Below are 16965 nucleotides of genomic sequence, written 5' to 3'. Positions count from 1 at the left end.
TGCTGTGTAATCATGGCCTGGGGACCTTTGGATTAAGTCTACCAGACAGGGGATGTCATCTGTCCCCAACTGGTAAACATAGGCAGAAGTGCCTCATGGCACAGTTTCTCTATAAAGTCTAGATTATTTTGTGAATGGTACACATGTTGAGGAAAACACATTTCTAGACAGTACAACCTGTTGAAGATAATATATTCTCTGGGTGAATTACCCTGTCTTTTATTTTCTCTGGGTTCATTTCTTCCAAGTAGTAAAATGGTCTTCATGTCATTCAAACAGTGTTATCATCAGTCTCTCTATCCTTCCTCTGATTTTTCAAACCTAGGTTATATATATACATTATATATATATAAGTATATATGTGAAACATAAAATATATAAATATACATACATACACTGTACTATATAAGTATTTATATAAACTATGTACATATATTTTAATTATATTTATATATATATATGTGTGCATGCATGCCCAGTCACTCAGTTGTGTCTGACTCTTTGAGATTCCATGGACTATAGCCTACCAGGCTCCTCTGTCCATGGAATTTTCCAGGCAAGAATACTGGAGGGAGTTGCCATTTCCTACTTCAGGAGATCTTCCCCATCCAGGGATTGAACCCGCATCTCTTACTTCTCCTGCATTGACAGGCAGATTCTTGATCACGGCACCACCTGGGAAGCCCCTTCTATGTATATACCTTCATCCAAATTGTTTAGCCTGTGTGTCCAGTTTGGGCCCTGTCAACCAAGAAGAGGGAGGCAAATATGATGCAAACTTCCCACGTGCAAAGATGGAAGAGTTTAGCGGGGCCTAATTCCCTTACTGACCAGCCATGCGGCCTTAGTAGAGTCGCGTAACCTCCTAGGCCTTCAGTTTCCTCCCTGTGAAGTGATGACAATAGCTATCCGGCCCCAGGCTGGCCATTTCACTCCCCAAGCACCCACAGGGGGCTAGGCCAGCTCCCAGCCCACCCGACTCAGCTTGAACAAAGCAGAGCTGACCCCGAGGAGGGAGGTGACAGGAGGACCCCTGAGTCGGGGTGAGGACAGCGGGCCTCCCTCAGAGGGGCAGTGAGTTGTGCTCTTGAGGATGAGCAGGAATTAGAAGACAGGTTGATGCCATCCCAAGTGACCAGAAGTGCCTGTGGAAAGACCTGGGGCCGGAGGCAATGCTGAGGGAGGGGTGGGGACGGACAGAGTGAGGAGGAGGAAGACAGGATGGCACAAACACCCCACAACCAAGAGTCTTCCCACCATCTTGGCTCTTCGCCCTCCACAGGGCCGAGAACAGCCACTTCTCTCTCCACTCTGGGGGCCGTGGGAGGCACTCAGCCGGTGACGAGAGCCGCCATGTTGGCCCCGGCCCCGGCCTCCCTCCAGGGGCGGGAGCCACACAAAGCCCGCTCTGTGGGGAGCTTCGGGGCAGACAGAGCCAGCGGAAGAAGGCGGAGCCAGCAATACCTTCCCAGTGTCCATGACACTTCTCTGAATCCTTCAGGCCTCGCTGGCCTCCAGAAATAACATGGCCATGGCCATCTCCCAGAGCCAAAGAAAATAACACGGGGGTGGAGGTGAGGAGCGGGGAGGGGCCTGGAGACTTACACCTTCCTTGGAAAGAAAGAAAGTGTGTCCTCCAAGGGCAGCGCCTAGATAGGTACCCTCGGCGGGGTTCAGCTCAGGACTCTGGGAAGAATTCCAATCTTCATAAAAGTCTCTCATGCTAATACCAGGGAGGTGAGGCCCCGGGTTTACTCCAGCCAGAACTCAGCACATGCAAACACAGGCTAGATGGGACACGGCCACCAGAGATTTTTCCCAGGAGACCCTGGAGACCCACCCCCCACCCCATGACTGATAGGGGTCTCTCCTCATCCAGTAACATCAGCCTCCGCCATCCTGGCCAGGTGTCAACTCTGATTAAAAACTTAAATTTAAACAAACCTAAGATCTGGGACCCTTTGCTGTAGTGCTTACACCCAGACAAACATCTCCAACATAAAATACCAAAAAAAAAAAAAAAACCTATTAAGGGACTAAAAATAACTGCAGGCATGCATACTTGGGGCAAATGGGAAAGTGAAAGTCGTTCAATGCTGTCTGACTCTTTGTGACCCCATGGACTGCAACCCAAGCCCACCAGGCCCCTCTGTCCATGGAATTTTTTAGGCAAGAAAACGAGTGGGTAGCCATTCTCTTCTCCAGGGGATCTTCCCGACCCAGGGATCAAAGCCGTGTCTCCTGCATTGCAGGGAGATGCTTTACTGCCTGAGCCACCAGGGAAGCCCTAAATGATAAACAATAAAATGCAAAAAGGCCAAACCCAACCACCATTTCTGAGGCACCGTGCGTGATCCCTGGGCTCAGCTCCTACAAGGGAGGAGTTGTGGCAGGCCACCTAAACCACCCCTCCATCCTGACCCACCAATTCGCCCCCTTCCTCACCCCACTTAAGAGACCAGGTTGACCCTCCTCCAGCATCTAGCAGGGACACCTGTTTCTTGTTCTCATTCCGTAGTGCTGCAGCACAAATCATAAGAAAACCTTGCCTGAATTCCTGGTCTGGTCTCTTATCAATTTCTATTGATTAAAGAGTCCAAAGACCCGAGTCTATAACAAACCTAACGTTAAGTTTGATCTCAATCCACTTCATGGTAGGAAAAGAAATTTCTGGAAGGGCTCTGAGTTAAGGGGAGCCTCAGTTTATTCCTATTACCCATGTGAGAGGATTTGAGGAAGCAAAGCTGGTGTAGCTCAGGGCACATAGCAACCTGACCAACACAAATGGGTGCTTAGGGGCAGAGAAGCCATCTCCTGCCTGATATTAGAATTGCCACAGTTCATTTGGGGATAGTGGCAGCAAATTCATTATTTAAAGGGAGAATCATAACAGCCTTGCTGCCGTTTACTGTGGGGTCTAACTCATGAGAGACACTCTGTCATCCACACAGCCTACACCAGTCACCTTTGCCTGACTCTGCCCGCTCCTTTCTCCTCAGCCCTCTCCTTCTCTCTGGCTCTCCTCCAGCCTCCAATTCTCCTTCCATGTTTCATCGCTTCTCTGTACTGACCTCTGAACACCAGCATGATAGAACGGGAAGAGCACTGGCTTTTGAGTTCAGACTGGGGTTCATATCCCAACTCTGCCCACCACTGGCTGTGAGATATTCAGCAGGTTCTTTGTGACCCTCAGGTTTCTCATCTGTGACCTCCTGGGGGACAGGAACCAAACCTCCTATTCATCATGAATCCTTAGCTCGCAATTTGTTGTTTCATACATAGCAGCTGTTCAGTGATAATCTTTGTTGTTGTTAAGTCACAAAGTTGTGTCCATTTCTCTGCCACCCCATGAACTGCAGCACACCAGGCTTCCCTGTCCTTCACTGTCCCCTGGAGTTAACTCAAACTCTTGTCCATTGAGTCGATGATGCCATCCAACCATCTTACTCTCTGTCACCTGCCTTCTGCTCCTGCCCTCACTCTTTCCCAGCATCAGGTTCTTTGCCATGAGTCAGCTTGTCACCTCAGGTGGCCAAAGTGTTGGAGCTTCAGCTTTAACATCAGTCCTTCCAATGAATATTCAGGGTTGATTTCCTTTAGGATTGACTGGTTTGATCTCCTTGCTGTTAAGGGACTCTCAAGTGTCTTCTCCAGCACCACAGTTCAAAAACATAAATTCTTTGGTGCTCAGCCTTCTTTATGGTCCAACTCTCACATTTGTACATGGCTACTGGATAACCACCATAGCTTTGACTATATGGGCCTTTATCTTAATAATAGCATTAAAAAATCTTCTAGACTCTTTTCTAAGTACTTTTATATGTATTAACTCATTTAATCCACAGAATGACCATATGATATAGGGGCTATCATTATCCCCATTTTACTGATGAGAAAGTTGAAGCTTTTTGAATGAATGAGCAAATGAATGAATGAGTACCATGATAATTGCAAGGTTTGCCAAAGTGCCTGACCAAGAACCTGGTCCCTCACCTCTTCCACACCTGATCTGTCAACCTTTTAGTTTCTCCTGGCATTGGGACAGTCTGTTGAGCACCCATCTGTGCCCCTGGGTCAGGCACAGCCACCTCTCAGCCTCTTGGACCGGATGGTGCCCACCTCTGTCTGGGAGCACAGGGGGCTTCAATGAAGGAGTGAAGGGGATCTGGCCTTGGGATAGAAATTCCTCAAAACACCACCAAAAACACAAGAACAGCAATACAATCAATACTTCCACCTCCCCCATCCCCTAGAGAAACCTGCTCTGGTGATCCATGGTCTGCCAAACACTTGGGCAACATCTCAGCAACCCAAGACGGCCAGAGACAACACACAAACCAGTAGCCAGTGTGGGGCAGCTGTCCATAAAAGCAGAGGGAATCAAATCAGCTTCAAATGGTGCCTGGCACACCACAGGTATTTAATAAGTATTGATCGATAATGCTCCATATAGTCCACATTAACCACAAACTCCAGAACAGCCCTGTGAGAGCATATTATCCCCATTTTACAGATAAGGAAACTGAGGCTTAAATATCTGTGGACCTTGCCCAAATGGAAAGCCTTGGAACCGGGATTAAAACCCAGGCTTGTCAGGCTCTAAAGTCTGTACTCTTGATGTCATGTTGTCTGAAATCAAATACCTGAATGGCCTTTTTCTTTCCTTCTCCCCTAGTGACCCCCCTCTTCAAGGTACTCCCAAGCCATAATCAGGTTTCTCACCCCTCATTCTCTCTTCTGCCGATAAGCCTACACACAGGATGCCTCTGGTTTTCACTGCAGGATAGAAGGTTACTAGGGTCCCAGGAAAACACCCCAGGACTGGAGGCCCCTTTGACTCACCGGACAGAGGATGAGGATGTTAACAAAACCAGAGCCTCCTTTGGGGGGCTTCTAATCCTCTCCCAGCTGCCATCTCTCACTTGTCTCTTCCTGGTGCAGCTTGCGACTCCTACTGGACATCCGTCCACCCCGAGTACTGGACAAAGCGCCACGTCTGGGAATGGCTCCAGTTCTGCTGTGACCAGTACAAGCTGGATGCCAACTGCATCTCTTTCTGCCATTTCAACATCAGTGGCCTACAGCTGTGTGGCATGACGCAGGAGGAGTTCATGGAGGCTGCCGGCGTCTGCGGGGAGTATCTATACTTTATCCTCCAGAGCATCCGCTCACAAGGTCAGTGTCCAGAGCATGGGGCCTCAAGGTCAGGGGCTCGGGATTGGGACCAAATGACCTCTGAGGTCCTGCCCCACCACAGGACTCACGTGGTGATATTTTATTAACCGCAACTGTTAACCCAGATCCTCTACTAACCAGGCCTTTCCATACCTAGAATCTCTAGCACACTAGAATCAGAGATTGGAGGTAAAATAGAGTGAGTACCAAGAAAGTAAGTTGAGTCCACTTTTTTCAAAAAATAAAGAAAGAAAAAGAAAACTAAAACATCTTCAGGGATTGCCCAGGAACCAGGCTGATACAACAAAATATTATGTTCATAAAGACTGGTAGCCATAAAAAGTGAACAGAAAGAGACTTCGTCTTAACCTTTCATTAAGCAGTGGAAGAAAATTAACTAGACCCTTTACCTTCCCTGTTTCCAGGGAGGCTCAACTAATTGCACTTTCATCACATTCCTAATGGTCAAGGATCAAATGGCCACAAGGTGGCGCCACTATCTTTATTTAACACATCACTTGCCCTGAAAGGGGGTCTTCCCTGATAGCTGTTGGTAAAGAATCTGCCTGCAGTAAGGGAGACCCCAGTTCGATCCCTGGGTCGGGAAGATTCCCTGGAGAAGGGATAGATTACCCACTCCAGTATTATACCCACTTCAATATCCTGGCCTGGAGAATTCCATGGACTGTATAGTCCATGGGGTCACAATGAGTTGGACACGACTGAGCGACTTTCACTTCATGCCCTGAAAGGGGCTTCCCAGGTGATGCTAGTGGTAAAGAACACTCTTGCCTATACAGGAGACATAGGAGATGGGAGTTCAATCCTTGGGTTGGGAAGATCCCCTGGAGGAGGGCATGGCAACCCACTCCAGTATTCTTGCTTGGACAATCCCATGGAGAGAGTAGCCTGGTGGGCTACAGTCCATGGGGCTGTGCAGAGTCAGACACAACTAAAGAGACTTAACATGCACACACATGCCCTGAAAGAGTAGAATGTATATGGACAGGTTTTTTTTAAATCTGGAAAGGCCTTTTGAGAACATATAATTCTGTTTCCCCATATCGCAGATAAAGGGACTGAGGTCCCAAGTGGTTAAGTAACTTCTCCAGGGTCACACAGAAAACAAGGCTGACTCATGGAAAGTCAGCACCAAGCAAGGGCTGCGAGATCAGAAAGACCTTTGTTCCTACCCTGGCTCTAATACATCAGAGCCACAGGACCTCTGGCACATGGTTAAACCTCTGTGAATCTCCATTGTCTCACCTCTAGGGTGGGGTAATGATACACACATCCTTAGCCTTCTTGACAGGATTCAGTGAAACATTACCTGGCATAAGCAGTTAAGGAAGCAAATATAGTGAATGACACCTGCTTTTGTCATCATGAGTATAACCAAGAAGCAAAAATAACCTAATAAATAAAGGAAACACATTTCAGCTCAATTTAAGGAGACACTTCTAAAAGCACCTTCTTTTGTTTCATGGATGGTCAAGTCCCTTCGCTGTTCACCTGAAACTATAACAACATTTTTAATCAGTTATACTCCATTACAAAATGTTTTGGGTGTTTAAAAAAAATAAAAATCAAATTAAAAAATAATAAAAAGGCTGTTTCAAAGTTATCATAGGTAGGAAGCTCCCCATCACTGGAGGTAATCAAGCAACCTAAGGGTCCCTTACTTGATGGAGGTGCTGTGACAGGGATTCCTATGTGGGCAGAAACCCAAAGAGGACCTCTCAGCTCTAAGATTCTTTGCCCCCACCTTGATCTCCCCCATCATGAGTGCCCAAGGGAACAAAAGCCCAGGACGGGGGCCCTCAGGCACTGCTTGGCTTCTGCCCCAGGAACCATGGCCTCTTGAGGGCAAGGAAGGGACAAACAGACCTGCTGTCCCTTGATTTCCAGTCCGTACTTGACTGTTGCCAGTGCCAGTGACCTACCAGGATCAGTGGTCTGCACGGAATGGGCCTTCCTGGAAACAAGGCAAATCTGAGCAAATCACAGAATCTCAGGGAGGAGGTAGGCTCCGTTCGGAACCCTCCCAAGGGATCAGCCTTGCACAAAAATCCCAGAACCACAGAGAAGAGTATCCCATCCTAGGAGAAGATGCAGATTGGCACTGCCAGCCTCAGTCAAAGGTCAAGTCAATCACGTTCGTCTCCAGGCCCCTGCAGGTCCTGTGCTGGGATCTCCCCTCTGGGGCCCTTCTGTTCCAGGCAATTATTACATCAAAACGTTCCTGTCCCTGGTCCCATCACCTCAAGGTCTGTGCAAAATGGATACGTGAAAAACCAGCTGGTTTTTAAACAGGCCACAAGTTGCCTTTTCTTATTCTAAAGGATCCTAGGAGCCCCAAAGCCACCCCCAGTGATGGACTTTCAGGCAGCCTGCAGGCCAGGGTGCTTATTGTGTTGAGCAGTGAGATTACTCCATCAGCCTGCTCTGTTCTCAGATCTCTATTTAATGTTCCTTGGGCGGGAATGTGTACAGTGTATTGAAATGCAGGTACTGTGACCAAAGTTTCCAGTGTCCCAATCTGCCCAGGACATAGTGTCTTCACCTGTTATCCTGTTTTTCATTCTCAGAAGAGTCCCTGTTTGGACTATAAGTTATATGTTAAACTGGTTATTACCTAGGTTAGGCCTTGCATGCATATATGCATGCTAAGTCACTTCAGTTGTGTCTGACTCTGTGCAACCCTGTAGACTGTAGCCTGCCAGGCTCCCCTGTCCATGGGATTCTCCAGGCAAGAATACAGGAGTGGGTTGCATGCTCTCCACCAGGCCATCTTCCCAACCCAGGTTTCGAACTCACATCTCATGTCTCCTGCATTGGCAGGCGGGTTCCTTACCTCTAGCACCACTTGAGAAGGCCAGTTTAGGCCTTATCTGACCCCACAGATTAGGGCTCTGACAGAAAAGAACACGGACCAAGTTTTGGCAGGGAGAGGAGTCAAAGGGGGGGCTCTATGCCCAGTGTGTGGTCTGGCTCCACAGGTACTGCAGTGGGATTTAAGGGCCCAGAATCAGAGGGACCCTGGTCCCTGAGGGTGGGGTCCGTGGGGAGGGAGGAGGAAGGAGGCGGCTCCCCAGCACAGGAGAGGAAGATCCCCTGGCAGCCCCGCCTGTTCTTGGGAAGAAGGGACAGTGCATGGCTGACCAGAACCAGTCATTCCGAGAACCAGCGGCCCTAGGAGTCAGCAGTCACAGCTGTGCCCTGTTCCCGTCTTCTCAGCAAACGGAAACTGGCCCTCACATTGGATGCCACGTTAGAAAATGGATGTCCTCCGGCCTGTGGTGCCGCGTGAAAACGTGATCTGAAAGTCCTGATCCATCCCCAACCCACCCCACCCTTCAGAGGAGAACACCAGTCTGCAGACTCCTTTTTGAATCGTCACGTTGGGTTTCTTAAGGCCTCCTGTGTCCATTCTTGGCCAGCATGTCACATCCCAGATCATAGACAGAGCCAATAGGGTGGTCAGGGTGGTTTTGTCACATGTTGCCAGGACGGGACACAAGCCTGGAGGCTGGGTGACTGGCAAGTCTGCACAAGGGTCAATGACTCAGACCAGTGCAGAGCTCAGGCCTCCCGACCCCGAGCCAGGACCTATAAGGGCCGGGTGGTCTCCAAGTTTCCTTCTGAAATAAAACTACCTTGCAGAGGATAAAATCACCCCCCTTCTCCCCAGCACCTCCCCTTCTGGCCTGGCCACAGAAACCAAGGTTGTATGCCATGGTTAATGGATTTCTTTTTCTTTCCCAGGTTACTCCTTTTTTAATGATCCTGATGAGACCAAGGCCACCCTCAAAGACTGTGAGTAACCAAGTTCATACTGTTGTGCCGTGGGTGTTGTAGTGCACGTGGGCTTGATGGTCCTTGTAGGACTTCACTCAAAGGCTGATAACCTGAAATAGTGGGAGACCAAGAGAAGATGGCGGAAGAAACATGGTGGACAGGGCATGGGGCTTGGGTCTGTGGCTTCTTCATCCTCCCCCAGACTCAGTTTCTTTGTCTATAAAACAGTCGGACCCTCACTGGGTCATGATGAGTTCAAGTAACAGTGCATATAAAGTGCCTAACCTATGCCAGCAGAATAGTTGCTCCAAATACTGGTACCCATTAGCAGTAAAAATCATAATTACAAATTACCAACCGTTAGAGGCCTTGTGGTTGATAATGTCTAAAAATCAGAGCTCATTAAGCAGATCACATTTATAACTATAAGGCAATGGAGAATCTCAAATGGCCTTGTTGACTGAAAATTAACCCTCATGGTTTCACTTCTGCAGATGGAGAAGGTTTAGGAAAGGGAACTTTTGGGGCTTTCATTTTTGAAAGCTAATGATGATGAAGATTGATCTTGGTTACTGAGACCCATGCAAAGGTCCTGGTCTGGGGGCTTGACCAACCGGGACAAAGTGGCATCCAGGGGCTTCAGGCAATGTTCCCATCCATCTTCAATAACTATAAGATTAAATTAATAGCTATGGTGGCCATTTGTGAAGCCCTTACTATGTGCCCAGCATGCTGCCAAGCCAAGTATCCTATGTACATTAAGTTATTTCAGTTCAGTTCAGTTCAGTCTCTCAGTCGTGTCCAACTCTTTGCAACCCCATGGACTGCAGCATGACAGGCTTCCCTGTCCATCACCAACTCCCAGAGCTTGCTCAAATTCATGTCCATTGAGCCACTGATGCCATCCAATCATCTCATCCTCTGTCGTCCCCTTCTCCTCCCGCCTTCAATCTTTTCCAGCATCAGGGTCTTTTCCAGTGAGTCAGTTCTTCCCATCAGGTGGCCAAAGTATTGGAGCTTCAGCTTCAGCACCAGTCCTTCCAATGAATATTCAGGACTGACTTCCTTTAGGATTGACTGGTTTGATCTCCTTGCAGTCCAAGAGACTCTCAAGAGTCTTCTCCAACACCACAACTCCTCATAATTTCACTATATTTTTATATTTATTTTTATTTTTTAATTGTTATTGGAGTATAGTAGCTTTACAGTGCTGTGTTAGTTTCTACTGTACCACAAAGTGAATCCTCTATATGTAGACATATATCCCCTCTTTTATTTTGGATTTCCTCCCCCTTGAGGTCACCACAGAGCACTGAGTAGGGTTCCCTGAGCTGTACAATAGCTCCTCATTAGTTATTTATTTTACACTTAGTATCAGTGGTGTATGTATGCCAATCCCAATCTCCCAATTCATCCCATCCCCCACTTTCCTCCTTTGGTATCCATATGTTTGATCCCTACATCTGTGTCTCTATTTCTGTTTTGCAAATAAGATCATCTATACTAGTTTTCTAGATTCTACACGTATGTGTTAATATATGACATTTGTTTTCCTCTTTCTGACTTACTTCACTCTGTGTGATAGTCTCTTGGCCCATCCACATCTCTACCAATGAGTAACTTCACTAGATAGTAGCATTATCTCCATTTGCTGCTGAGGAAACTGGAAGTGCTGGAACTCGCAAGTCACAAGTCATTGCAGAACTGAGATTCCCACTCATCTCCTCAAGGTCCATGCTGTTATACGCTGCGCTCTGTACCACACGCCCACAGGTGCACACACATGCACGCAGACGTGCCCCCAGACCCTTGTGCTCACTTTGCTGTCCACTCAGTTGAGACCTGGGACTCAGGATTCCTCTGAGTCTGGGCCCAGTGCCACAATGATCCAGAGGACAAGGGATATTTGACTTACACCCAGCAAGCTAGGAAACCGTCAGAAGGGGCCCAAGGGATGCACCCCAGCCCTTCTCCACTTGTTCTCTCCTCTCCCCGGCCCTGCCCCACCCCCGCCTCAGAAGAGCCAGTGAACCAAGCCTGCAGGCCCAGCCTTGCTGCCGGGCACCTCCTGTGCTGGCCCAAGATGCAGGCTTTGTGACTGGACGGATGGCCTCTTGGGGACGTGTGTGTGACAAGCTCAGTGTAGACACTGCCCCTCCAGTCTCTATCCCAGCTTCTGGAGGACAGTGAGCATGATTTCAGTCAACAACAGGGAACATATCCTCTGGCCACACTTTACCAGTCTCCAGTTTTCAAGGCAAGCAAACCTCTCCAAATCCCACAGACAACAGATAGCCTGGGCCCTGTTCCCATTGGCCCGTGTCAGGCACAGCCCTGCTGCAGGGACACATTCAAGATAAAGGCCAGTGTGAGGCAGGGAGAGCGACCCTCAAACGCTGCAGACCTCTGCAGAGAAGCTGGGGGTGGGAGTGGGGTTCACCATGCTGCTGCCCCTGCTGTCGCCTTGGGGAGTTTTGGATGTGGGAACCTCCCTCAACGTGGCCACCCAGTGATGGCTTCAGCCCCTCCATCCCCACCCCCAGCCAAGTGGGCCTCCAGCCTAGCTGACCCTTGACGACTGCCAAATCCACCGCTGAGCAGTAGGAATGGATACAGCAGGACTGTTTATCTCTGGCAAGACCCACAGGTGGAAACACCCACCATCCCACCCACCCCGCCTCTTGCTGATCAATCCTGCATCCATCCCATCCAGCCACATAGCTTCTGTCCAAAGCACATGGGAGAAATCTTAAGAATTAAAAGCATGACTCTCTTCCACCTGTTCTTGCCATTTGGGCCTTTCAGTGAAAGCTGTTGTCCAGCTAATAGTTCACCTTTGTTTATCTTGACCGCTCCGTTTGTTTTCTCTCTTCCTGAAAGATTAAATTAAAACAAAGGCCAGGTCTGCTCTGCAGGCGATGCCGCAGAGCATGGCACCGATCTGAGAGGAGGGTGAAACCCTTTCTCCGTCTTGATCAACTGACCATCAGCCCTGCTCACCTAAGTTCACCTCTCTCCATTTGGCAGCATCTCCACTGTCAGCTGATCTCTCCTGAGCGTTCGTTGTGGTTTGGCCTGTGCGCTCAGGCCTATTTTCCCACAGTGATACACTCCTAGGCTGTAACGTAGGAAATAGCAGAGGGGAGGCCGAAGGGGCCCCGAACACTGAAGTCACGCGCTCATGTCATTGTTCGTTCCAGTGAACGATGTGCTGCAGTTACTTGAGCCGAGGGCTCCGATGCCAGAAAATTAGACGTGATCTCAGCTCCGCTGTTAGGCAGGCTCCCCAAACGTCTCCAGGGCTCACTCCATCCTGCTCAGCTGTCTTCTTGTCCAAGAGCTTTCTCTGTTGGCTCTTGTTAGGATTGCAGCGTCGCTCAGCCCCTTCACCACTGCCTCGATCCTTTCACACTACTACTGCATCTTTCTCCACTGCATTTATCACCAATATGGGTTTGTTCACTGGCTGTTCCCTCCCACTTGGGTCTAAGTCCCCTGAGAGGAGAGACTGGGACCTGTTTCGTGTGGTCCCTCAGGAGCCTGTGAGTGAGGGACCTCCAGTGAGACACCTGTGTCTTCTTATATGTAAAGTGGGAAAAGTAAGAAACATGCATCATAAGGGTGGGTGAGATTGGGTGACCAGCTGGCCACAGCAGATGTTGAACAGACTTTAATAACTATTCATTAAGTATCTGTTGAACACTTGCCATGAGAGACACGCTGAAGCAGTAGTTGTGAACATCCGCTTTGGAACAGAACTGCTTTAGGTCCGAGTCCTGGCTCCACCTCTCTGGGTGAAACTCTTAAACTCTCTGGGCTTCAGTTGCTCCTCAATAAAGGGAAAAAGCAATAATACCTCAAGGGGTTTTGGCAAAGATGAAATGAGATACTGTCTGTGAAGTCCTCACCAAGCACTTGGCATTTAGTAAGCACTCATCTGCTCGCAATGCAGGAACCCAGGTTCGATCCCTGGGTCAGGAAGATCCCCTAGAGAAGGGAATGGCAACCCACTCCAGTATTCTTGCCTGGCGATCCCCATGGACAGAGGAACCTAGCAGGCTGCAGTTCACGGGGTTGAAAAGAGTCAGACACGACCGAGCGGCTAACACTTTCCACTTTCCATGAATATCAGCCGTCAGTTCAGGTGACCGATAGTCGAGGTGGACCTTTACAGTCGAGAGATGGTGGGACCAGTGCTGGACACTGAGGAACCCACAGGTGCTGTGGGACAGGGAAGGGTAGGTTCCAAGAAGACTTCCTGAAGAGTTTTGTGAAAACAGAGTCAGTTGGGTGGAAGTGGGAGGCAGGGAACCTGTGCAAAGGCCCTGAGGCAGGAGAGAATCAAGCCCTATTGGGACCATCTGACCCAAGAGGAGGGATGGAGTTGAGGAGCAGCAAGAGATAAACCTGGAGAACCAAGCGGAGGTCTGGGTGTGAAAGGCCTGACTAACATGGCAGCCTCTGCCCGGGAGACCACAGGGCAGCCCTGAAGACTGTCACCCCTCAGAGTGACAAGACCCACGGTCACTGGGGCCAGCCGCCCTGGGCAGTGGTGTGGTGCACGGGACACCATTCCCTCCCTGGACAGCATACTTATTTTGTCATGTAGGAGTTACAGCATCGCCTCCCTACAGCAGGGATGGTGAAAATAGTGCAGTACAGTACATGACTGTGCCACAGCACTTATTGAGCACCTACTGTATGCCCCGCACTGTGCTAGGTTCTGGGGATACACATGGGAACACAAACCCCTGCCCTCTAGTGGGGAGAGTCAGCCAGTGAACAAAATAAATACATAATATGTTCCATGGCGACATATACGGCAGCAAAAAATAGAACTAGGACATGGGGTGTTGAGTAGGATGAGTGTGTGCACTTCCGGCTCAGGCAGTCAGAGAGGGCCTCCCTGAAACGGTGACTTTGAGCAAAGATGGAGGTGAGAGCGTGAGCCCGTGGACACCCCAGGGAAGAGCACTCGGGGCCAAGGGAGCGTGTGCCCCGAGGCAGGAGGTACCTGTGAGTTTCAGAAAGAGGTGGGAGGCCACTGCGGCTGGAGTGGAGGGAGCAAGGCGGTGTGGGGGTGGGGAGGGGTGGTCTGCTGCCACCTTTCAGATTTTAATCATGTACACTTCTTTTTTTAATTTTATTTTTGTGGCTCAAACAACATTTATTATTCACATACAAACAGGCAATTTGGGCAGAGCTCTGCATGGGAGGCTTGCATAACATGCAAGGCATCCACATCCTGTGTTTGAGGAGGGGGAGGGGAGACCCTGGAGAAGGGAGGTGGGGATGGGAGGGGGAAGGGAGGCCAGAGGAGAGGTGTGGAGGATCCTCTTCCAAGACTCCACTTGCAGGGCTGGCCGTTGGACCCAGCTGTGACCTGGGCTGTGACGTCTTCCTGCCAGCCTTGGGAGTCTCAGAGCGTGAATTCTGGGCTCCGTTCACCGCCCACATTGGAGGTGTGGGAACCACAAACTCTACCTGTTGACAGGAGAAGGACCACCCCCTGCTAGAAACCTCTGTGGGCCTGTAGCTGTGGCTTCTAAATGGAAGGCCAGATTTTTTATTTTATGTTGGCGTATAGTTGATAAACAATGTTGTGTTCAGCAAAGTGACTCAGTTATACCTATGCATATACCTCTCCTTTTTCAAATTCTTTTCCCATTTAGGTTGTTACATAATTATGAAACTATACCCCTGTCTCAAACTGCTACAGCCTGAGTTCTAATCTCACCCTGCATTGATTTCATGCTTTGCTTTCTGCTCTTCATAAGCTTTAGTCTCTTTGCTTTTCCCCGTACCCCTTTCTGGTCTGTTCTCCACAGGCTAGCCAGAGGGATCTTCTTAAAGTGTGGATCTTGTCAAAGTCCTAAGTCTTCACTGGTTGAATAAAATCCCTCGCCCTCACCAGGTGCCCACGTGACTTGTCAGCAGCCCGCTGGCCCTGAGGCAACACCTCCCTCCATCCCTAGCACCCCGCGGTCCTCTTGGCTTTGCACTGCTGCTCCTCCCCTCTGAAACCCTCTCCCACCTCCTGATATTAGCATGAATGTGTCCCCTCCAGGAGACACACCCTGGCCACCCCATCTAGATGCAGCAGGGGCTTTCGCCTGCCTCCATTCTCTGTCTAATGCCTCGTTCCTTCATAACACTTACAACAGAGGCGATTTGTGTTTCACTTGTATTTTCCTTGCCCTATAGTCCTCAGCCTCTACCTGAGCAAGGACCAAGCCTGCCTTGTTCATTTTCTGTTTCCAGCTCAGAGCCTGGAATCTGACACACAGTTGGGCCCCAGAGTTGAATGCAGATTCTCCTGAAACCTACTAATTATCCCCAGAACACCCAGCACCAGCTGTCTCCTGCCACGAAGGTGTCCAGTTAATAGCTGCTCATTTGTTGTGACTTAAGGTCAGAATGTGGCCTCTAGATTTCTTCCTGCAGCTGTAAATCACTCTGTTGCAGATGCTGATTCCAGTTGCTTGAAAACAGGTGGCATCAAAAGTCAAGACTGTCACAGTCATAGTCGAACAAGTAAGTGTACTGATGTCATTTGTCATTGCTAATTTCTTGAAACCATTCATGAGACAACGTTATCTACTTCAGTAAGCTTTGAAACCCAGTGTTTGAGCAGGACTAGCTACTTCCCAAATAAGACAGAGAAACTGATGATTACTTTTATAAGTGTTATCAAATTTTTCTTTTCCCTTGGAAATGGTAATAGGAGAATTAAAGTAAGTAAATGTTTTAGCCAGATTGAATCTTTAAACAAGGGTTTTTTCTCCTGGTCTATTGTGGATCCTTCTCTCAAAGATACTCCAGGATAATAGCAATTCTGTTAGCTTTCCCAGCACGGAGACAGATCTACAAGGTCAATCCTGCTGGCCTTGGGTCTACCATTTAACACATTAAATCATGACCCTCTAACCTGTGCTATGAGATAGGTACTCTTACTAACCCATTTGAGAGAGACAGTAACTAGAGAGATTTGGTTACCGAGCAAGAAGAGGTAAATTCAGGACCCAAACCCAGGCTCCAGAGTCAGTTTTAACTATGATACAATGGAACAAGAGAAATACCAGTTCTTCATGAAAAACACAGCTGTAGGATTAGTCCAGCCAGATGGCTGTAGCTGTGGGGCCTCAGTAGAACCATACTGCTTGTCAGAAAGAAGAATGAAAGCATCATTCGAATGCCATGCCATTAATTCCATAAGAATTGGTCGGGAGTTCCATAGAGCAGGGAAGCTTTGTGAACCAATGTCGCTGGTCGCTGTAAATTTGGTGTCTCTGTGGGTGTTTTGTAATTGTTTTAGCAGAAGAGAACATTTCACAGCTCAGTAAGTCTCCAAGTAGAGTGCTCGGTCATAACTTTGGGACATAACTCCATGAAGGAGCAATTCTCATGGTTTCATAAGAAGTTGTATGACTCAAAAAAATTTTTTTTAATTTTTTCACTTTTTTTTTTTGCTTCCCTAAAGGCCTCCAGAGTTCTCATCTATGGGAATTTGTGCGAGACCTGCTTCTATCTCCTGAGGAAAACTGTGGCATTCTGGAATGGGAAGATAGGGAACAAGGTATTTTTCGGGTGGTTAAATCAGAAGCCCTGGCGAAGATGTGGGGACAAAGGAAGAAAAATGACAGAATGACATATGAAAAGCTGAGCAGAGCTCTGAGGTAAGAGAACTGCACGAAATGCCATGAATCTGCCGCCACAGATGCATAAAATGGTCAGCCGTAGAAAATTGGGCTTCCCAGGTGGCGCTAGTGGTGAAGAACCCACTTGCCAATGTAGGGGACGTAAGAGATGCGGGTTAGATCCCGGGGTCAGGAAGATCCCCTGGAGGACGGCATGGCAACCCATCCCAGTATTCTTGCCTGGAGAATCCCATGGACAGAAGAGCCTGGCGGGCCACAGCCCACAGGATTGCAGAAGAGTCAGACACGCCTGAAGCAACAGCACGCAGATAGAAAATTACACGGCTCTTTTTGC

The 16965-nt window shown here is 48.7% G+C and overlaps 1 protein-coding gene across 5 annotated transcripts in view; it reads left to right on the top strand.

Annotated features, from left to right (window-relative positions):
* Positions 1 to 16965, top strand: part of ELF5 (E74 like ETS transcription factor 5) — a 47724-nt gene that overhangs the window by 29061 nt on the left and 1698 nt on the right. For all 5 annotated transcript variants that reach the window (XM_043909091.1, XM_043909080.1, XM_043909121.1 and 2 more), the window contains 4 exons: positions 4942 to 5175; positions 8941 to 8991; positions 15439 to 15507; positions 16454 to 16649. In XM_043909091.1, coding sequence (XP_043765026.1) covers positions 4942 to 5175; positions 8941 to 8991; positions 15439 to 15507; positions 16454 to 16649 — 550 coding nt within the window. The remainder of the gene's footprint in view (positions 1 to 4941; positions 5176 to 8940; positions 8992 to 15438; positions 15508 to 16453; positions 16650 to 16965) is intronic.

This window comes from Cervus elaphus, chromosome 1 (assembly GCF_910594005.1).
Source record: "Cervus elaphus chromosome 1, mCerEla1.1, whole genome shotgun sequence".
Taxonomy (NCBI): Eukaryota; Metazoa; Chordata; class Mammalia; order Artiodactyla; family Cervidae; genus Cervus; species Cervus elaphus.
This window is presented reverse-complemented; position numbering and strand designations above follow the sequence as displayed.